A 22,448-nucleotide genomic window follows, 5' to 3' on the forward strand; every position below is an offset into this window, starting at 1 on the left:
TACGTTTCTATAGTATATTTGGGTTGTTTGTTTACCTGTGGGATGTGACTCTGGGTGTGATGTGTGCTTGTGGGCGCGCCCGAGTTCTGAATGAGAAAGAGAAGAAAACACAAGGAAGACAGGAAGGAGGCAAAGCGAGCAAAGGTAGGCACAGAGGAGGAATCTAGCAACGCCCAGTGTCCTGTTAATTTATACCATGGCTCTGTACAAAAATAAAACAGTTCTCATAAGATTATCAATTTAAATAAATAGTCAATAGAACACTCTCTTTTCTATAGCTCATCTCGGGGGTTAATATTCAGTCCATGCTTCCCACGCTGTTCTTGATCCAGGATGGCAATCACTTCATCAGCCTGTATCCGCTCCTGCAAAAAAGACAATTGACACATTTCTGCTACAGGCATAATAAGCAGCCCAGGCAGCAGATGCTTCCCCAACACTTCCAGCCAGCCATCTGTGCACAGATTGGTTCTACATCCAGTCAGGGATAAGGCTGCTTCATCCGAACCGGGCCACTCGCCACACATGCCCAGGTTCGAGGCAATGACCTTCTGAGGTGTCTCCTGAGGAGGAAGCCTCATCCGGTCATCAGCTTTCTACCCTTCTTGTCTCACTGTCCCAGCACCATCATCCCCTCAACTCAGTGCTCAGACTGAGCTCGCCATTGCTCCTCCTCATGACTTTTGTCTCTCAGAAAAAAACAAAACAAACAAAGAAACAAACAAAAACTACTGTAGTAGTTTGCCTGAAAAGCCTGGCCCTAGTCTCCTGCACTTGATAAGACTTTTGGCCTTGGCTTTTCTGTGTCCTGTTTCTGTCCCTGTCTCTTTATAGAGAATGGCTGTAGCCTTGTTTTAGGCCAGAGTTTCTTAGCCATGGTGCCACTGACATTTGAGAGGAAGAAGAGAGAAAAGACAGAGAGAAGAAAGAGAAGAGAGGCCAGAAGGGGGACTTCCCTCCTTATTGTAAATATTAAGACTTGGTCTACAAGATGTCCCCACACTGTGAGAACTAAAGTTGGGTCTGAACATTGTGAAAGTTCCTGTAAATAGCTAAGTGCCGTGTCTTAAGAGCAACCCATTAGGATCCTTCTCGTTAAGTGCTTTAGAAGGTTCCAAACAAGTTTCACTCCTCACTGAGGCTCCTGGTGAACATTCTTCCTTATGTCAAGGGCAACGTTGTCCTACATGGGGCTCACAACTCTTCAGCTTACCCCAGGTTCTGTTTTCATAGTGAGATATAGGGTTTTTATTTTTATTTTTTCCTTCTTATTGTGCCCTGCCTCTCGGCTTACCTTCTACCACAACTCTAGATTGCCTAAACGTCTCTGAGGGTTCATTGTCAAAATACTTTCCCAGCCCTAATCTGGGCAAAAACGCTCCCTCAGATGCTTTCAGTAGAGTCTGCATTTTCTGTTACCCCACACCAGTTTAGCATGTCTTCCTCCAAACTTCACAGGAAACCTTCCCCTGCGGGTAGACCATCATTTACATTTGGCACCCCTCTAAATGAAGTCCCCATGGTGGCTGGAGCCATCTTTTCAGTCCAGGCTTTCCCTAGGAGTAGGGGAGCTTATGGGAGGGGGGTGTGGAGAATAGAGGGTGGCCGCAATGGCTTCTTGGCAGCTAGAATAAAACCCACGTGTCTTAATGTGACATGTGGTCCCTGCCTTCATCTTGTCCTCACGCCCAATGCTCATCTTTTAGAAAATGTCCTAGCTACTCTGACTTCCTTCTGAGAGCTGTGTTTTCTGTTTGTTTTCCTGGCGCTAGGGTTTGGGCCCCGAAGCTCGCACGTGCAAGGTGGGTGCTATGGCGCTGAGCATTCTCCCAGCTCAATTTTATTTCCTGATTACTCTACGCCAAACCTCTTATCTCTGGTCTGTCTTTTACAAGTTGTCCTCTGCCTGGAATACTCCCCTCTCCCTGCAGTGCTCCTTTTTGTTGGCTCTTCCTGCCACTCGGTTGCAGCTCACATATCACGCACTTGAACATAATTTGTCTACTATCTACAGTTAAGTCAGTTATGTTCTTTTTCTGCATATCATTCATTGGTGTTGAAAAACAGTCTTCTGATTATTTACATATTTTTGCTTATTTTATTGTCCTTTTTCTCCTTTTAGAATGTAGGCCTGAGAGAGGAGAAGCTCATTTTCTCGGTCACTGATATATTTCCTCTGCCTATAAAACCTACTACCCGCTATCGAGGGCTCTATGATATCAAAGGAGAATCATTTATGTGGATGGAAGCCGAAAGTGTTTCCCACTAGAGAAGCCCAGCTAATAAGGCTTATTGCCAACCCCGCCTTCCAAATTAAATCTTCCCTAACTGATTCTTTATGTCCGCAAGTCATCATTTGCTGCAGACAATCCTTACGAAACTCTCCTAGGGTTGTACTAACTTGGGTCCCTGTTAGCATCTCTCTGGCTTGACTTTAAGGTGTCCTATCCAATTTCTAGTCCCCATCGGCAGTCCCTAGAACAGTTTCCAGCACACTAAATTATAAGAATAACCACATTCTGGCTCTTGCCAAGCAGGGGCTGGGAGTTGATAATGATGCCGCACGCAGGCAACTAAGAGGGGGAAACACACTGAATAATGGAAAACCGCACAGTTGCTTCTGAAAGTGGGCCGCTCAGCAAGCTCACACGCATGTGAAGCTTTCACACTTGATGGCAACCAGAAACACCAGTGCATGGTTCTCCTCAAGGGCAGGAAGCCACGTGTTGGCACAACATCTAATAATGTTTGTATGGGACTCCTGAAGATGAGGAGTATTGCATATATGCATGCATGTATGTATTTATTATTTGTTTTTTGGTTGTTTTGTTGTTGTTGTTTTTGTTTTGAGAAAGGATTTCCTTGACTGTCCTGGAACTCGCTCTGGCCTCGAACTCAGATATCTGCATTCTTCTGCCTCCTAAGTGCTAGGATTAAGGCGTGTGTGGCACCACACCCATTCAGTAATTTATACAGACAACCTTTTACTTAGTTTTTCTTTGTCAGGCTTTCTTTGTTCAGGGATCCGACTTAAGTCTGGGTTTAAATCAGAGATTCAGAAACTTTGTTACATATTAGAACCATCTGGGAAAATTTGAACTCCGGGTACTCGACAGCTCCGTACATAATTAGATATGAACATCTGAAGGTAGGAATCAGGTGTTAAGTTTTCTATGCGTTAGAGCCTCAGGTGATTCCTGGGACTCAGGGCAGAGGAGAAAAATTTCCATTAGCAACACTAAGAGGTGGTTGTCATTTCCGACTTTGACCACTAGGTGTCGCCACAGCCTGAAGAGTGGAGACACTTCTCAGTACTTTTCCATGAAGCTTTAACACTGGTGTTGAAGCAACTAGGAAGAAGCAGAGAACTAGGTTTGCATTAATGGTTTTTATAAATGCAGTGCATTGTGAGAGAGTGATGGATATAAAATGCTATAAAATTAATACTAAAATAGGATGCTGATTTTCCCACAATTTGTTGTCCAGACCTTAACACAGGGGTAGTGGTGCTGGCATTTTGTAGATTTAAAACCCAAGGAAAGAGAAACTACAGGTGAAGGAGGCTGTTGTGCTTCCCACAAAGTGTTCTGGGCTCTGCTGGCTTCTATCCATTGTCTCCTCTTTTGTCTTTCTGTGCCAGGCTGTCATCTTCCTGTCTGAGCTAATCCAAGCCGTCCTTACAGCTCCCACTTATGATGCTACGGCAGTGTATTCCTTTCCTAGCTGCTAGACCTCCCTTGTAGCCCAGGGCTATCTTCTGTTCACCTCTACACCCTAAAGACCCACCGGGTAATGAAGAAAGTGCTTTGAGAGTGTGGGAAAAAAATGCTGTTTCTGATGATGGAAAGGGGGATATTTCTAACCTTCTGCTACTGCAACTGGATACAATTTATAAATTGAAAGGAAAAATATGTATGACATCTTTTTGAGACTAGAACTTCAGAGGCTCGGGGGATGACCTTGTTTAAGATGCACAGGGTTCTTGCAAAGGCAGTTGGTTAGACCTCAATTGCTATGTCACATGACTCCCTCTAACTCCAAGAAGCTAGGCGTCCTCATCAAAACTCCACTGCACTCACAGGAGCACATAGCCATGTGTAACTAAAAATTAGATACACCTGTAGCTGCGCTTAGTGCACGCCTTTAATCCCAGCACACAGGAAGCAGAGGCAGGAGGATCCCTGTGAGTTCAAAACCCGCCTGGACTACAAAGTGAGTCCAGGAGAGCCATTTCTACACCAAGAGATCCTGTCTCATCATCATCGTCACCATCATCATCATCAACAACAACAACAACAAAAACAACATACAAATCTTTAAAGGAGTAAACTAGAATTTCATGTCTCCATCTGCACTCAGCTCTTCAGTAGACTCTAAAGTCATGAGTAGACTTCTGTATTGGCTTCCGGTCCACCTTCAGTGACCTCTGCCATCAGTCTCTTGACCTCCGGTGGAGTTCTGAGGGCTATTTTCAAGCTGATAAACCCAGTGGACCAAGGCGAGGACTTGGAAGTTACTCCCCAAAGGGAGCCCGACTCTTTTCTCCCTGGAGTTTCTATTATGCCTGTGGGTCTCGACTTAGGGCCTCTTGACAAATGGGAACAGTAAGTCTCCCAGACAATTCAAATATAGTTGTATAACTCTTAACTTAATAACTTTACAAATAATAATGATCTTTATCCTCTCACACGTATGCTTCAGAAACTGGCCAGTGCTATTTTGATGCGTTCCTAACCTTTCTGGTGACCAGGAGACAGTCCTTAGCTGCCAGTGGTACAGTCTGTCAGTGAGGTCAGTACTCAACATTCCCTGCAACAACCAAGGTGCACAAATAGATCTATTTCTGCAAATGTCTTCATGGGTAAAACTCAACTGGGTAAAAAGTGCCTTCACAACCCCTCTTTTTACCCCCAGCTCTCACTACAGGATAGGAATAAAGCAAAGGCCCTTAAAAGGTGGTCAATCCAGGGAGCTGGGCTGCCTTGTCAGCAGCTGTAAACTCACCAGCTCTCTGTATAGAGGGTCTAGGGTAAACCACAGCGCCACAGCACAGCGCTGGCCTTTGGTGACTGCCTTCACCCCGTGAGGGTTCTCACCACCAGATGAGAAGCTGATCATTCGCCCACATTTCGGCTTTATAGAGGCCTGGCAACAAAATAAAAAATTAGGCATTCAGTTCCTACACCATGTGTCTGTCCTTCTACCATTTCCTTCTGTGCAATTACTTATCTCAGTTAAATTTTGAAGCAAAGAACAATGGAGTCTTACGCGTTGAAAAACACACAGATTATGTCAACTTTTTACCTACAACATTATAAAAGGTTTCTAAATAACATTCACTTTATATAATAAAAGCACTGAAGCAACACGTGTGGCACGTCCCGTGCACGTGGGAATCACATGGCATGGGCTTCCACTTCAGTGCTCCACCACAGCTCTTGGCACTATCAGTTCTTTGATGCTCAAGACGGAGATTCATTTTAATACCCATGAAACTGGAAGGAAACCAGCATACGATGGGTCCCAGAGACGTTTTATTGTTGGCTTAGGTCGTGGTCATCCTTGGTAATTCTCCAGCCGAACACCTACCCAATCCCTCAGGGTGACCTGCTTGTGTGTTCTCTCGGTGTACTGTCTTGCCCAAAAGTCAACAGAAGGCTGAACAGCCAGCAAGCTTTGGGACCTGGGCTGCAGTGCAAAATTAACAGGAGACTCTTAAGGCTGAGCAAGGGTAGGCAGCTGAGTGTTAGAGGCTGTGGTCCTGTGTCTCAACAGGCATGCAGGAGGGTAGAGACCACTTTGTATCCTTTGGGGAAAATGGATGCTTACTCATCCCATTGGGCTTGGACACATGCAGCAAGCGAACAACTGTGGCCCTGGACAATGTGGCATGAAGGGTGGGGTAAATACAGGTACATTCCACAGCTAAGGGACTGTTTCTTTCTAACTCTCTTGAGACTGTGTCTGGAGTGTTTCCTAAAGTCCTTGGATGCTACATAAGTTTTACTCTTGTCTGGAGACTGTGTGTGGGAAGCCAGAAGTAGGCAAAATCAATACTACAAACCCCAGGAATTGTGTGTGTATGTGTGTGTGTGTGTGTGTGTGTGTGTGTGTGTGTGTGTTTGGTAGTGGTAGTGGTGGTTGTACACATGTGTGCAGGTTCCCACAGAGTTCAGAAGAGGACATGGGGCTCCCGGAAGCTGGGGTTTGAGGCAGTCATGAGCCACCGGATGTGGGTGCTGGGAACCGAACTCTGTCCTTCAGTATCCAGTGTGGGGAAGGGAGAAAGGAAACCTTCCCATTCCTCTTACGATTGGATTAAGTTTGTTATGGGAAAGGAGGGAGATGAAAAGCCCTCATTTTTAAGTTAAGAATCCCTACCTGATAATTTTAATTATCTACAAAAGCCCTAAAACTCTGCTACATGTATGGATGTGAAGTAGTATTGAGCTTTTCCATTAGCAGCTTAACATCTTTTCTTTCACTTTGTGGAGGGAAGAAGATTCTGGGTCTAATCACCTAGGTGATTAGAACTGTGGAGCTGTGCAAGGGGAACATCACCCGCTTTTGCAGCAGAAGCTGCAAGATAGTGCTTAACTTACACTCAACCAAGAATGGGGCTGAGCTACACTGTGCCAAGGTGCTGCAGCGTCAATCACTGGGCACTTCCAAATACGGCCACTAGATGGAGTAAAGGCAAAGAAATCTGCAACCACCTGTCTGATTTTCTTCAGTTTTCATGTTTTGGAAGTTTGGAAATAAATTGTTTTCTGCACATAGCTCTTCCAAAAGTTAAGACTCCTTTGCAAGGATTTAAATTCCACCCAAGTTCATCAATCTTGATTTTTCTCAGTGTAAAGCCTCAAACTACATACTGATTTATTTTTCTTTTTAAACAAAAAGTGAATATATATATCGTTTGAATATACATTATTACATTCAATTTCATGAAATATTTTGAATTATAACTGTCTTTATGGGTACTATTTCCACATTCTCATAGGAATCCCTTTTAAGCCACTGATAGAGAGCCTGAGATATCACTCACTTATACCACTGCAGTGTTCCATGACTACCTATGAATATTTCCCTGTTGAGAAAAAATGTGCAAGCTAAGACTGAACACACAAACCATGAGAATTGCTTACATAATGCCAAAACTTGGAAGTGCATCATGCATAGGTACCAACTCCTTAGATTTTGCAGGAAAAAAAAAAGGCCTCACAGTCAATTTATAACTCACAAGTTCTTCATTTTGAGATTTAGTGTTCTTACAGGGTGTTTAATCTTTGGCTTAAGGACCAACAGAGCCAACCCATATTGCCTGTGAGTGGTAAGGAGGCTGGTTTCTGAAGGCATTAGTTTGAATGCGAATTAAAACGGTTGACTGTGACTTTTGGTTTAACTATTTGCGAGTATGCATATGCATTTGGAGGTAAAAGTTCATGGCTTATACTAATTGCATATACAAATTTGCATGCACACATGTACACATTTGGAAGCTGGTGCTCCATCTAGGCATGGTGGCTACTGGAAGCCATGGACTTGCCCTGGCCGTGGGTGACTTAGGAACTGATGTTTGAACGTTCCTGTAGGATTTCTTGCCAGGGCACCAGAGCCTCCAGGCTTTGATTCCAAGTCTAACGCTATTTATACAATTGTGATCAAGTCCTTAAAAGTCCCTATTGCTCAATGAACTAATGACTTATGCTTAGTATTTTTATTAGCTATAAGCCACCGGAACCCTATTTGTTTCCTGGATCCTTGAGCCTAGAGGCATTTGAAATGCAACAGTCTGCAAGCTCTTGGGAAGATGGAGATACTGAAGGAAGAATACGAAATCACTTTTGAGGAAGAGGCTTACTCACAGTCACCGTTTTAGCATCCATTTCGGTGAAGATGAATTCTCCTCCTTCAAAGTCATCATTCATGTACAGGAGAGCGCTGTAAAGAAGAGGGGGGGGGCATTCAAATGACAATACGACAAAATTCAAATGACCAGCGTCACAGGAAAATGTGGAAGACTCGTGATGAAGGGACCAGCCTGAACGGTTTGACCCTCCAAACCCCTGAACGTAAACTCAGGGATAGTCAGGATTATATGCCTGATGTGTGTTTATTGCGTTTTCATGTGGTTTTAGCCTCATTTCAAAGCTCACTTTGCACTGCCAATAACTAATGAGGCTTTATTTCAGATAGCCCTCTAAACCCATGCACATTGCTTGTAATTCTCTCCTTCCCACATATAAAAGTCCCTCCAGGGGATGGTCTTTTCTTTCTTTAGCTTAGGTAATGAATTCCTTGTGACCTCGCCTGGCCGTGAAGATAGGGACTGCCCACTAAATGTTTTGAATAAGATAAAATATAGCAACAACTGCTCTGTTATTAAATATAATTCGTGACAGTAGGACATCTTTTCTTCAAGCACGAACACATCTATCTCCTCATGTATACAACAGTATTCCCCTTTGAGTTTCTAGTTTCTTTTCTTTTTCCCAATGTAATATTTTTTATTGATTATTTGAGAATTTCACATCATGCAACCTGATCACACTCATTTCCCGGTCCTGGCAGGTGCTCCCCTTCATGACGCCCACCCTCCTAAGAGAAGAAAAACAAAGACAAAAAACGAAAATCAAGTCCAACTTGTGTTGCCCATATACTCACTGGTGCATGGTCAAACTCACAGTGGCCAGCCCCTTAAAGATAAGAGTCCTTCCCCAGACTTTCATTTGCTTGGTGAAAAAAACACAGCCGCAGTTCTTGGTAAGTATGAATATCATGTATGTGATCGCGTGTTATGTACATCCAGAGGCCATGCCCTTGTGCTCTTAGAGTGCGAAACACATGCAAGATGGCATGCCTTCATGAAGCAAACTAATTTATAAAGCGAGTTGTCAACTTTAAAAAAAAAAAAAAAGCAGAATGAGCTGGGCATGGTGGCTCATGCTATTAATCCTAGCACTCGGGAGGCAGAGGCAGGTGGATCAATATGAATTCGAGGCCAGCCTGGTCTACGAAGTGAGTCTAGGACAGCCAAGGCTACGCAGAGAAAACCCTGTCTTGAAAAAGCCAAATAAATAAATTATTTAAATTAAAAGACAAAATGTACATGATGCTTAAGATAAAAATGAGATGCCTCCTTCTTGGTCCTGGCTGTTGCTCCATCTAACTCCCAGAGAGCTTGGCTTCCCAGAGATGGACAAGGAAACAAGCTGACCAAAGCAGCTCCCCACATCCCACAAACACCTGCTCCGAAGCAGCCCTACCTATAATCCCGGAAAGTGTACGCAGGAGGCTCCTTCCAGCACTCGTTGGCCTCTGGATCCAGCAGGCAGTTGTCGGCATGGATGGGATGGCTGAGGTCACTTCTTCTATCCTGCTGGCCTGCCAGGGGAAGGAGCAGAGGAGAGTGAGAGTGAGCATGATGGAGAGTGAGGAGAGCAGGAGCACCGTGACGTGCGAGACGTGGACGCCGCACCATGTTACCGTCATCTTCGGTCCCTGACTGTCCCTTGTAAAGGTGGAGAGGCAGAAGGCAATGGGATTCTATAAAAACAGCAGCTGATACCAAGATGAGACTTGATAGGCTGTGACCACACGGTGAGAGAGGAGGTCCCTGTCTGTCACAGACCTAGGGGAGGGGAATAGGGTGAAAGAGGGAGGGAGGGAGGGAGGGAGGGAGGGAGGGAAGAATGGGAGGGTACAAATGAGGTCATAACAATTGAGACGTAATCTGAATAAATTGATTAAATAAAATAAAAAACCCAGCAGCTGAGGGACTTGATATGAACTTTTGGACAAGCCACACCCATCTTTTTATCTATAAATACGGAATACACACACACACACACACACACACACAGACACACACACACACCTGAGTAAATCCCACTCATGTTATGAGTTGTGGTGTATGCTGGGTAACAAAAGTTCAAGGAAGAAGGTGCAGATGTAAACTAAAGGTTCTGACTCACTCTTCATGAGTATAAAGGGCCTGACATATATATTTCTCTTCACTCCCATTGAGGCAAGTGAAGAGCAAACCAAAAAAAAAAAAAAAAAAAAAAAAAAAAAAAAACAAAAAAAAACAAAGAAAAGAAAAGAAAAAGGCAACAAGCAGCAGTGATGGGCACCTGCCTCTCAGAATACTCTTTAGTGGGAGCCCGTTACTATCTGCATCTCCACTCCACGCAACTGTAGTTTCCAGCTTCCTGGGACCCAGAGCAAAGAAAGCATTTTTTTTTCCTGCACATCTTAGCAATTATGAGAAATGGACAGAAATGTGTACAGAATGAGAGTCTTCCAGAACATCAGCAGTCAAAATGGAGAAAAAGAGCTAGTATATCTTCGCTGTTTTAGACAGATGGCATTCTCGGAAGTTATCACTCCAGAACGTGCTGTGCGTTCTTTTCTTTGCTGTGGCATTCTGGGAGGAAGGGGACAAGTTCAGGTTCTGGAAACCTACCAGACAGGGCTGTTCTGCAGACCATGTGTGTATAGGAAAAATACAGGGTTGAGTTCAGCATGAAGTAGGACTCTACAATCTTCCGAGCCTTCTCGCTGATGTCATAGAACAGACGGGCGCTCTTGAGCGGCACTCGGCCTTCATAACCAAACTGAAAGAAGCAAAACCAGAAAAGCCAAGGACATTAGAGGTCATGGGGTTGACTGGAGGGCTTGAGACAAAGAGGCTGTAGGTTTCATTAAGAGAATACAGACTGGCCGGCTCTGCACCAACTCCCAGGGATAATAAATACCATGTGCTTGTGGGTTCAGATAGAACAGGGAGCCACCGAAGCGGCTCTTCCTAATCACAGAGGGAGAGTACAGCAAGCTAACTGTTCTCTCTTTCTGTCTCCCATGATGCATTCCTCATTCCTCTCTAACAAGACTTCCTGAGAAGAGAAGCGTTACTGATCTTGGAGTGATGGCGCCTTCAGCTCACGAGCTCCTTGCGGAGCGCGGTCGCACAGTTCTTGGTGAGATACAAACTTGAGAAACATGAAGCTTGGTAAACGGATGCCAGAAGGAAGTGGTCATCTGAATCAGCGAAACGGCTGTCAGTGGAGTTCAATGGCGAGCCACGGGCTGAGAACGGACCCTCGGCACCGAGGCGAAGGACAAAACCACCAACCAAGCTTCCATTTCTCACTCGCTCTCTTCTGAACCCTCTGCCATCCCCTAGGAAACCAAACTTAGTGGAAGCAAAGAAATTACTTTGAGTGCTTTCAAGACAGTTGCTCCTTCAAACTTCTCATTGGGTGTATGCGGTGACGTTTTCCCTCGGTACCCATCACCAACCAGCATGATTCCCTGAGGATAAAATGAATTAAAACGCTCTATTAGTGACAAGTAAGAATCCACCAGGCCCAGTCCATCACACAGCACCATTTAATCCCATGGTCCAGGCATAACCAATTCTAATTAGTGAGAGGCTATTTTTCTTTGATCCATTTTTCAATATAAAATACTACTTTTTTTATAGGCACATAATATAAACTATTCACATTCTGGCTAATATCTGGTTAAAATAAAGGGATTTCTCCAGTGACTTTTATGCTAGGCAGGTCACATGCTGTACCGCTAGTCTCCTAAGAATTCAGCCAGTGGGAGTTTCAGATCATTCCAACCCCAAAGCTGTGAGGCACCTCCACCATTCCTCTCTTCAGCCTAAGTGAAATTAAGCTTAATGTCCAAATGCTGCCCTCCGGGCTCAGGACACTCTGGCATGGGGGGCCTGCCCCCCTCCAGGACACTGCCTTCCAGGCAAAAGCTAGACTGACAAAGGGTCTCTTCTCCTCCAGGCCATGGCCAGCAGAGTCAAGACAGAATAGCATTAAGAGTCCGTCCCCGTCCCTCCCATCCCCCGACCCCCCTCCCCCCACCCCCCATCTCCAGTCCTCACACTGGCCACGCTGTGCAGCTCCCGGCATTGCTCTTCTGACAGCACATTATCCAGGAGAACCCGCTGAGTCCCGTTCAGCTGTTCGGAGTTGTAGACGAAGGTGATGTTCTCATAGAGCAGAGGGCCACCTGGGGGGGGGGGCGGGGACAAAGGACAGTGTTTCCCCTGCCACTCTCACCCTCTAGGAAGAGGCACAGAAAACCCAGCAGTTTGCAATAGATAGCACAGAAGTTGTAGTCTCCATAGGGACGCAGGGGCACAAGACAAATGACACAGTAGAAAGCTTGGTAAATGTTTGGGGTCTCAAACCCAGGGACAAACTGCTAACTGGGGTGCTTATTAACATATCAACACAGATAGAAGACCCTGTAAAGTCTCAGATTTCAGCCTCTAGTACCTGGCATACCACCATCACCACCACCCCCGCGCCAACCCGCCCCCCGCCTCCGCCCCTGGTTGTGGCCTTTTGGCTGCCACACTTAGTCATTCCATCCTCCTTTTGGCTTTGGGCTCTCCACCCCTACCCAGCTTCTTCTCCCGTATCCAGTTCAGTTCGCTGGTCATGTTCACTCTGGATTCTCCCAGATGCCTCTGCCTTGTGTCTGTGCCCTTCCTTATATCTATAATAAAAAGCTCAACCCCTTAGAAATAGTCACATCCTCCCTTTATCTCTCTCTTCTTTTTTTTTTTTTTTTTAATTTAATTTATTATTTATAGAGTAGTCTGCCCCCATGTATGTTTGCAGGCCAGAAGAGGGCACAAGATCTCATTATAAATGGTTGTCCGGCACCATGTGGTTGCTGAATTGAACTCAGGACCTTTGGAAGAACACACAGTGCTCTTAACCTCTGAGCCATCTCTTCAGCCCCCCTTTTTTTTTCTCCCCTTCATTCAACAAGCACAATGCAGGTGGAGGGGAAAGGCAGATCTGAACACCAGCTCTCCCCGCAGTGTTACAAAGCATTGTACGTGCAGCGGTCAAGCTGTTTGTTTCTTGTTTGACTCTGGGTGATCCTAGAAAGCAGAATTCCATGTGTCTTAGCATCTCCTCCGGGAAGATGCCCTTCTTCATGGTCTCTCATTTGTAGTTCTGAGACAGCGTCACAGGCAACTTCTTGATGCCCATTCCCCCTCTCTGACTGCAGCATGCATGCTCCAGATCTGGTGTCCAGATTTCTTCCACACGGGACTCAGACTCCAGGGCTTCCAACACCCCCCTGGCTTCCTCCCCAACACAGTTAGTGGACAATGTACTCTTGCATTTAGGGCAATTGGTTTTCTTCACTTGAGGGTTTCCTGTACCATTTGGAAATACTAGCCCCACATAGGCTCCTTGGAGAGTGAGTGGGATGGAGGAACGCAGCCTCCATTGGTGATAAAACTGGAGCAGAGACTGAAGCAGAAATTGAACAAAGAAAGAAAACAATTCCTTCCCCTATTACAGACATGAATGTAAGAACCTGATAAATTCCTGAAGGTACCACAGCTCCCCAAGGAAGGCCAGCTACGGACAGCACAGACAGGCCAAGGGCACTGTCATGGGAGGGAAAAGATTTCCACTGAAGGAAGAGGGGACACAGAAGTTGATGTTTCCCTTATCACTATGAGCAGATTAGTCAAACTAGGGAATAACACTATTTGTTAGCCTGGCTTGGATCCGAGTTTCACCACAGACATGACTAATGGAACACCGAAAGGAAGAGGTAGAGTTTATCAGTCTGGAGCAGTGCATAGCTATTTGTCAGAGCCGATATTCTTGCATGAGTGCCAGTGCTGACAAGTTATCTTTGATGCGATTTTTCTTCTGCATGTGTAACCATGAAGCTATGTCTATATCATCTACATCTATGTTTCATATAGCTTAGTGCCAAAAACTATGAAACTGAAGGGAAGCAGAAATGTAAAAGGCACTGTGGCTAAATCAGCAATATTAATTTAAAAGGTTGATATTATTTTGCTTAAAATAAAAGACTAGACTCTACATGAACATTCCCCCAAATGGACAGGATGAGACCCTTTGGGACTAGCATTTCTTTCAGTAGCTTGCTGTGGTTTTGTCACTTTTTTTTTTTTTTTTTTTTTTTTTTTTTTTTTTTTTTTTTGTATATTGAAACTACTATGAAATTTTAGTGTGTGTGGTAGATTTTAGCCTTTAATCTGGCCTTGTCTCATTATTTATAAGCTTACCAATTGGAATTCTTGTTAATCTTCAATCATTCAGTCACGCAATCAGCGTGAATTGACCTTAGGTGTCCCCATTAAGACACATATCTACCGCAGGACTCAGCTAACAGATGGCCATTCAGATGACCTCATCATTGCTTCCTTTAATTTTAAAAATTATTACCAAAATTTATAAATGTAGACTTTCTTGGATTCTGAGACTAAATCATACAGTTTTCAGTATCATACATTTTGGATAAGTAGAAAAATAAGTTGTCTTCTTTTATAATTTGATGTTTCTTAAAATGTGTTATACTGAACAGTTCTGAAATAGTGAATTGGATAGACTCTAAAGACCGCTTGAAACTCCAAGTGTGTGACTAGGCTTTATGAGTTTCCCAGGCACTTATATACTATGTAGGAGTTTGTCTTACATCACAATTCCTCCCCTCCACCACATCTCTTCTCCTCTGTGTTCTTTTCCTCTCATCTTTTTTTTTCCTTCCTCTGACAGACAGACCAACCCTAAGATACTCCTTGCTGCCTTCTAAATTCCTACCCTTGTGTGGCCTGCTTCCCACAGGTATGAACATGGTGTGGTAAAGGTTTCTTATTGGCGGAATACAACAAAGCCAGGCAGGGGGAGGGGGCAATGTCAGGCTGTAGTTATCTTATAGGAGACTGTGGCTTCTCCCTGCCTCACTAATCCAGTCCATTGTCATTTTAGTTTGTGCGCGTTGACTTGGCATGTGGCTCTATGAGCTTGGATATGGCAGGGAACAAAGTCCCAGCCATTATAGGAAAGGGTTCTTCAATTGAGAAAATGCTTCTAGCAGATTGGTCTGTGGGCAAACCTTGATGTGTTTTCTTGACTGATGATTGGGGGCGGGATAATCCAGCTCGCTGTGGGCAATGCTACCCCAGGGCTGGTTGTCCTGAGTGCTGTGAGAGAGCAGTCTGAGTACACTATGGCGAGCAAGTCAGTAAGTACCACTCTACCATGGCTTCTGTTTCAGGTTCTTCCTTCCTACAGCTTTCTGCCTTGCTGTAGGAGGCATAAGGTCCTTGTGCTCAAAGAGAAGCACCAGGCGAATCCGGAATTAACAGCACACGGGATTGCTCCTTCAAAGGAAGGAAGGCATATCCTGTTATCTGCCCAGAAGGCTAAGATGTGGCATGCCACGGTTGAAAGCCTGCTGACCTTTGCACTTGCTGGTGATGGGAGAAGATACCAGATCCACTCCTAGACCCTTATCATAGCTTGTTTTTCTCAGTCAACCTATAGAATCTATTTTTATACACAGTGTCATCTACACTCAATCTATAGAATCCATCTTTATGGAAGGTGCCACATGTATGAAGATTTTCAATGCAGTCACATTTGATCTTTATTTACCTTACTTTGTTCTTTGAGGAGATTTGTGTCTGCTTTGATGTGCACATGGGAATGAATGAATTCTCACCAACAAAGTTTCCACCACACTAAGCTGTGCCTAAAAATATACCTAAAATAAACGACTCAGGGGTCAGTCCCCCAAAGTTTGAGTCAACACTGGCTGCTTAGTTTTGCTGAGCTGAACTGCCCTCTTGCCTCCTACGATTGGATACTCTGCTGGTGGAAAGATTCCCCACACCCTGCTCTTGAGTCCCTGCCCCACCTCCCTTCCATGATGTGGAACTACGATGTGGAACTACAAGCAGAAGTAAAGGTGTTTCTCCAGAAGTTGCCTTTAGTCATGGTGTTTAATCACCGCGACAGAAACCCTAACTGAGATGGCAGCCAGCCTCAGCCAGCAGAGCTGTTGGCATAAGCTTTGTGAGAGACAGTGAATGAAAATGGCTGTATCCACACTGTCTCTAGATTCAGACCCACAGAAATGATGCGAAAACAACTGCCTATTGTCTTAAGCAGATAAAACTAGATAAAACAGAAATAGTAACTGCCCCCTCATAGGCCTTCTTCATATAGTTTAGAAAAGGTATTCCAATCTACATAACCAGTTCAAATTCCTAGTCAAATTGAGGAAGATTCCTTTAAGCTCAGAAAACTGCATATTTACTCTAACTTAGAAATTTAAAAAATACTCCCTTAGCTACAAAGACAAGATAATAGCAGATTCACAGAAAAACATTTGCCAATATGAAATTCAAATAGAAATAGAACACAGAGTTTACTGAACTAGATTGGTTTGTAATTTGTCAAGTGTTCACTATTTTCTAGCTTGAAGTAATTTACTTAAGTATAACAAGGTTATTCTTAAAATGTGAATTTTAATATTACTATGCTAAAACAATTGGGAAAAAACCCTTCCACTCCTTCATTGCATAAGTGTGTGTTGCTGTTATCACTATTCCTGATTTAGTTAGCTGTGCCTAGAACACTATATTAGAATCTGGTATAAATATTAATAAGTTTGCCTTAATAGAGTATATTTAGAAGAGGGATTTGAGATATTGGCAGTACCCCCACCACTGAGGCAAGTAACAGTCAAAGTGGCACATGAAGTCTTAAATATATAGAACTTCAGAGACTGGAAAAATTGGTACTTGAAATATGCTTTTCGTGAGCTAGTTAATTACCACAGAATGTACAGAGTTTTGAACAGAAATTTATCACACTTAAAAGCATGAACAAAACAAAGAAAAAAAAAGGAAGCTTGCCATTCATGAAGTTGCAATCAATCCAAAGATGACTTCTGGTAGCACACCAGACAGAGGAGAATGTGAAAATAAAAATAAAAATAAAAATGTGGTCTAATCGGTTGTGGTTCCTGGGATCTGGTTTGATGGCTGCAGCCAACTTTTAACCACTGTGCAGGGAGGCCTAGTTAAACAACTGAGGTCTTCTCTCATTCATAAAGTATGTGCCTGGCTTGGAGTCCTGGTTGCAACAGAGATCATTTAGGGAAGTGAGCCTTTGCGCTCCCTGCTTGTGCTTCATGGCCAGAGCAATGGTAGTCTCATAAATATCACCTCTCACAAGGCAAGAGGTGGGGTAGAAGCTAATGAACTTTTCCATGAGGGCAACCCTTTAGGGATTTAAAAGGATATCACATTTATCATTTCCTGAAGAGTTACCACCTTCCTTCACAGATAATGACTGGGGGCCATAGAGAGACCAAGGAGTGCCATTTTCATAGTGTGTTTTCTATTATGACACACCCTGAAAACAAGCCTTCAGAGAGCAAGCTCATCGTTATTTCTACCTTGTCCCCAGTGACTCTGGAATCATTAGAGAGTATGGTCTTTGGGAAATGGATGTTAAAAATGAGTTTAAAATGAGGTGTCTTCAGTGAGCAGTCATTAATGTTTCTTAAATTGGAGTTAGTTTGAAAGGTGGTCCCTAGTGGCTGCCATCTTGGTGCTGAAGAGCCATCCTTGGTGAACATTATTTAACACTAACTTGAGTAGATGACAGACTATTTTATGGCACGTGCCTCCTGTCTTGCCCTCTTGGCATCTGTTTTCTGCCAAGCCACACAACTAAGTGTTCTGGGCCTCATAATTTTATAGATTACCAATCGTCTCACTTTGGATCCTATTCAAGTGTCTGAGGGCACTGAGGGTACGATGAGAAATGCGTTTGTATTTTGTTACCAGTGCCTAGCTCAGCACCACTGAAAACACTAGCAGTTTCCCTAAAAATCGAAGTATGTTCTATCACCCACAGTCTGTATAAAAATCACACCTGAGCTTCTGCTAACAAAGTGCCTTGCGGCATATCTCTTGAATGGACTAAGAGTGGGTCTCGTCCCAGAAGGGCCAGTGCCTAGAGGATTACAGGCTGCACTTTGGGGGATGGAGGAGGTGGAAATCAGTCTCTGTAACAACACCAGGGTTATATAAGCTTGCAGTCGAGGCGCTGGGAGGGCAGTGTACACACAGAGTACAAGGAAGACCTGTGCCCTGGTTATCCCATACCTTGTCCTGTGTACACTTCATCTGGCTGTTCATTTATATCTTGTGTTATACCTTTTATAACAAACTGCTAAGCATGTTTCTGGGTTCTCTGTTCACATATGTCAAATTTATAAAAATCCCCAAAGGATCATGGGGGGGGGCCTCATTTGAACCCGGTCAGGGAGGAGGTCAATCAGCATACATGAATGTGAAAAGGAAAGGACAGCAAGTCCTTTGCGATCTGATCCTTTCTCCAGGTACAGAATGGCAGAACTGAATCTACAGCATCCCGTTGCTGGTTGCTGGAGGTCTGTTTGGTGGCAGCGGCGGATCGCACCCGTGCATTCCACTCACGGAAATATTCTGTCTTGATTGAAAAAGTACAACAGGAAAAGGGGCGTGGTTTCATTTTTATTTTTTTCTCCTTCATACTGGTAGGTCTCCATAGTGCGTCCTAAAATCAATTTGCTAGTTCCATGAAGAGAGTGATAGAAGTGGTAGATTTGGATAATCAGCCAATCATTGCATAGATTTCCCACCCTACCCTTCCTGCTAACCTTAGTCAGTTACTAGACATCAGATTCCCTGGTAGCTGGAAAGAGAAAACAAGCTTTGATATCTGCCTGTTTTGATAAGTGCCCTGGGCTTTGAAAAAAACATTTTCATCAAAGAGCTGGTGCACTGAGAAGTGATTCCTGGGTGGCTTCTTGGCTTTAAAAAAAAAAAGAATGTGAACTCTGGCTGACTAAAAGGTCTCAGGCTACACACTGATGAGGTCTAGGTTAGGATGGGTGAGAGTATCATCCAGTTTACTGTTTCCAGCCAACTTGGCAACACAGGAAGGAAAGGACTGGGAAACCCAAGACCAGAGAGCTCCAGAAGCTTCCGATCAGCCAGGGATGGGCAGCTCTCCTGGGGACAGATGGCCAGGTTCTTCGGTGCATGCGCTTTGGTCTCTTATCTTACAGTGGGGAACATCAATGTGAAGCTCCATACTCATAGTTTCTCAACAAAACTTGTGACTGGAAACACTAAAACAAAGCTACACCTGCACCTAATACACACAGCCACGTTTTCTTGTCCTTGTTCCCTAAATAATATACTGTACCATACACAGTATTATAAATGTACACATAGCACGTTGTCTTGGGAATTGTAAGTAATTGACAGGTGACTGAGGGATGCAGGAAGCTGCATAGGTGATCTGACAGCCCTGTGCCATCCTTGGCACTCTGAGCATCCTTGGATTCTGATATCCTTTAAGATGGGGCCAGTTTTGAGACTAATCCTCATGGGTACTTATACCTGTGTTTTGTCTGTACAGCTCATACTTTAGGTCATATTTTGTGAAGAACTGTTTGTTATCAATGCAAACGGTATAGGAAAAACATAATAATCAGGGTCTGAGAATGACTGTCAGGTTCAAGTGCTTGCCTGATGTCATGTGTTGTGGGACACTGGAGAAATGACTAAATCCACTCTTGTGAGAAACTGCAACTAGTAAAATGAAGGTTACATAACTTTGCTTGAAAATTATATATGCAAATAATAATGGCTATTAAGAAGTGCCACTAATAGTGTCAACAGTACTCTTGCTAATGGCGTGTTATTATAACAATGCTTGACTCTATGTCAAAACTGCTTTGGGCAGTGCTCTGTAATTCCACTAATTCTATTCTTATGTCACCAGGCATATAACATCTGTTCTCATCTCTATGTTTTTTCCCCACTTGTCTTAACCACTAGAACGGCTCTCTGCACACCCCTACAGAATCAGCCTGAAGTATCTTTAGACTAGTGCTGTAGGTCAGTAGTGAGCTACTTACCCAGCATGCATAAGGCCCTGCATTAAATTTCTACCATATCATTCTCCTCAAAGCCCTGCCCAAATCTGTATTATTCAAGTGTCTTAGTTGAAGTAACCCATTATCTCACATGTCCTGTGTCTTCTCCAAGATCCGTGGATATGTGGTCTATGCCACACTATCCAGCGCGCACTAACTGGCTGGGCAACAGAAGGAAGTCCACTGGCCCCTCTCACCCTCAAGGACTCAGCTGAGTGTGGGGAAGAGCACAGAGTCCCTGTCTAATTCAAGTGATAGGGGGAGTACTTGGGAACATATTGTCAGTGATATACAGATCTGAGGCAATTTTTGTGTTTAAGTGTTGATTTCAGACATTGGCGCATGTATTCTTAATGTTAAAGAGAACTGCATGCGACCCCGATCTCTTTAAGTATTTCCCCCATCACACGATCCTCCCAAAAAGACTTGCAGATACTTACCTTCTCTTAGGTCTCGACCTATCTTGGGTGGTGACTTCTTCCCCATAGACAATCCATAAACTTCTGCCCTCTCCACGTTCACTCCTGAAGGGATCCTGTTTATCCAAAAAAAAAAAAAAAAAAAAAAAAAAAAAAAAAAAAAAAAATAGAGACTGCAATTTCCCATTAAATAAAAATGTCCAAAGGCAAAGAATACTGTATCTACGTAGGCATGGATTCTGAATTGTTTACCAGTCACCTGTCTTTCTAAAGCAAATTTTCTGCCCATGCCTTTGTGTGGGTTTCTCAGCTTCCTCGGGATGCTGTGTCTCTCTCTAAATCTTCTTTGCAACTTTTATTCCAATTATCTTCAGCTATAATTTCACTCCCTTCATATCCATCTATTGTCCCAAAGAACAGGAAAAAAAATGATTGTGTGCACCTTCATAAATCTCCATGTTATACTGTGTCTTGAACATGGACTGCATCACTGAATAATGCTCCAGTGGGGGAACAGACCATGTCCTAATGTAATAGTTGGTTCTTGACTATTCTGAGGAGAAAGACACAGTTTGTGTCAAGCTTTGCAAATACACAAGTGAGAACAGATAGCCTTTCAGCCTGCACAGACCGGGCACATCCAAACTCTCTTATACCTCTCTGACTCTCTTCTAATTATTTTATGTCACCTGAGGGCTGGCTGACTGCAAGAATCATAGCAGGACCTGAATACTCCAGTTTACTGCGCCATAAGCAAGTACTTTCCATTGACAGGGGTCCCTTGCATTGGCATGAACTTTCTCAGTTTGAAAATAGGTTGAGCGGATTGCGTGATCACAAACAAACAAGCCACTCACATGTGATAAGCCTGAGTCATTTAGAAACGTGTGGGTCAACTTCAATTATATTTACAACGAGTTCTCTTAGTTTTGAGTTGCTTAGCAATAGCACATAGTTCACTATGCAGAAACCTTTGATTTCAAATGACTATAGTAAGAGAATTTACCATCAAAGAGCAAATTTTGGGTATGATCAAAATATGTCATGTGAAATTCTCAAAGAATAAAAACCATTTAAAAATCAAATTTCAGGAAATGTGTTAATAAAAATCCCTTCCTGTGATTACACAGGAAGTTAACATTTGGAGAACTCCTGGGCTAGCTCCTTCATTTAAGGAAAAAAAAAATTTTTAGACAGATTTTTAGACAAGTAATCACTGAAAACCTTAAGAAGTGAGTGGGCAAGCTGGGACCAGGACACAGTTCCTAACGTGCAATGCAAAGCACGTTCTCTAATCTGCTGGGGTTCGGTTCCTTGCACACTTCTGCCTCTGAGCGCTTCATCTCACTGTAGCCTGCTTCCCAAGTGGAAGACTTACCGGTTCTCATCCTGCCGTCCTCCGTAACTGACCCAGTAATTCTGTTTTCAGTTGAGAAAAAAGGTATAAATTTTATTACTAAAACGTCATTTATAAGAATACAAAATTTTAACATCCTCCTAATATAATACTTAGAGGGTCTGAAATATTCAGAAACTTGCACTGTGTATCGATAAAGAAAACGCTGGTGCAATTTTGGCAAAGGCACCATGGATAACGAATGAATTGAAAGACCCTGTGGATTTAATGAGGGTCTTGGTTCTTCTCTTCCAGATTGTAACAGAAAGGGCTTCAAAGATCCTTCAGTGCAAGTGCTTTGTGGATCATGAATAAAATTTGAACAAAGAAACCAAGCTGGATTAATTATCTGTAAAGATCCATAAAGAAGGTGTCAGATTCTGGTATCTCTTGGGAAAACATGATTTTTTTTCAAAATAATAAGTAGGAACAAATATATTGCAAGTGTTACACCAGAAATATTATCTTACGATAACCTAATTTTAAAAAATATTCCAGTGACAATAAGCCATAATTAAGAGCAAATTTTTAAAACCTACAATTAATCATTTCCTCAACATATTAACATGAATAGTGCATAAAATATTCAGTAATCAATAGATAAGTAGAAAAACCTATACTCTAGGTAACTCAAAGATGAAAAATAATGCTAAGGGAAAAGGAGACAATACTTTAAATGGGCCATCAGAAGAATAGAAGTTAGAATAGCAATGACATAACAACTGACAATTAATATATATGAGTCGTGCAGGCACTCTTCCTCCTGTAAGTTTGGTACACTGGTGCTTTCATATGTCACTAGAAGCAATGAAGGGATC

The 22,448-nt window shown here is 43.3% G+C and overlaps 1 protein-coding gene across 1 annotated transcript in view; it reads right to left on the reverse strand.

The window, feature by feature from the left end:
* Nucleotides 1–227: 227 nt before the first annotated feature.
* Nucleotides 228–22,448, reverse strand: part of P3h2 (prolyl 3-hydroxylase 2) — a 140,523-nt gene continuing 118,302 nt past the window's right edge. Inside the window, exons 7-15 of the mRNA XM_051150794.1 lie at nt 21,613–21,653; nt 20,256–20,350; nt 11,909–12,036; nt 11,221–11,316; nt 10,469–10,619; nt 9,270–9,387; nt 7,869–7,944; nt 5,005–5,145; nt 228–365 (exon numbers count right to left, since the gene is read on the reverse strand). Of these exons, the coding sequence (XP_051006751.1) occupies nt 273–365; nt 5,005–5,145; nt 7,869–7,944; nt 9,270–9,387; nt 10,469–10,619; nt 11,221–11,316; nt 11,909–12,036; nt 20,256–20,350; nt 21,613–21,653 (939 nt within the window). The 3' untranslated portion in view covers nt 228–272. The remainder of the gene's footprint in view (nt 366–5,004; nt 5,146–7,868; nt 7,945–9,269; nt 9,388–10,468; nt 10,620–11,220; nt 11,317–11,908; nt 12,037–20,255; nt 20,351–21,612; nt 21,654–22,448) is intronic.

Source organism: Acomys russatus, chromosome 8 (assembly GCF_903995435.1).
Source record: "Acomys russatus chromosome 8, mAcoRus1.1, whole genome shotgun sequence".
Classification (NCBI taxonomy): domain Eukaryota; kingdom Metazoa; phylum Chordata; class Mammalia; order Rodentia; family Muridae; genus Acomys; species Acomys russatus.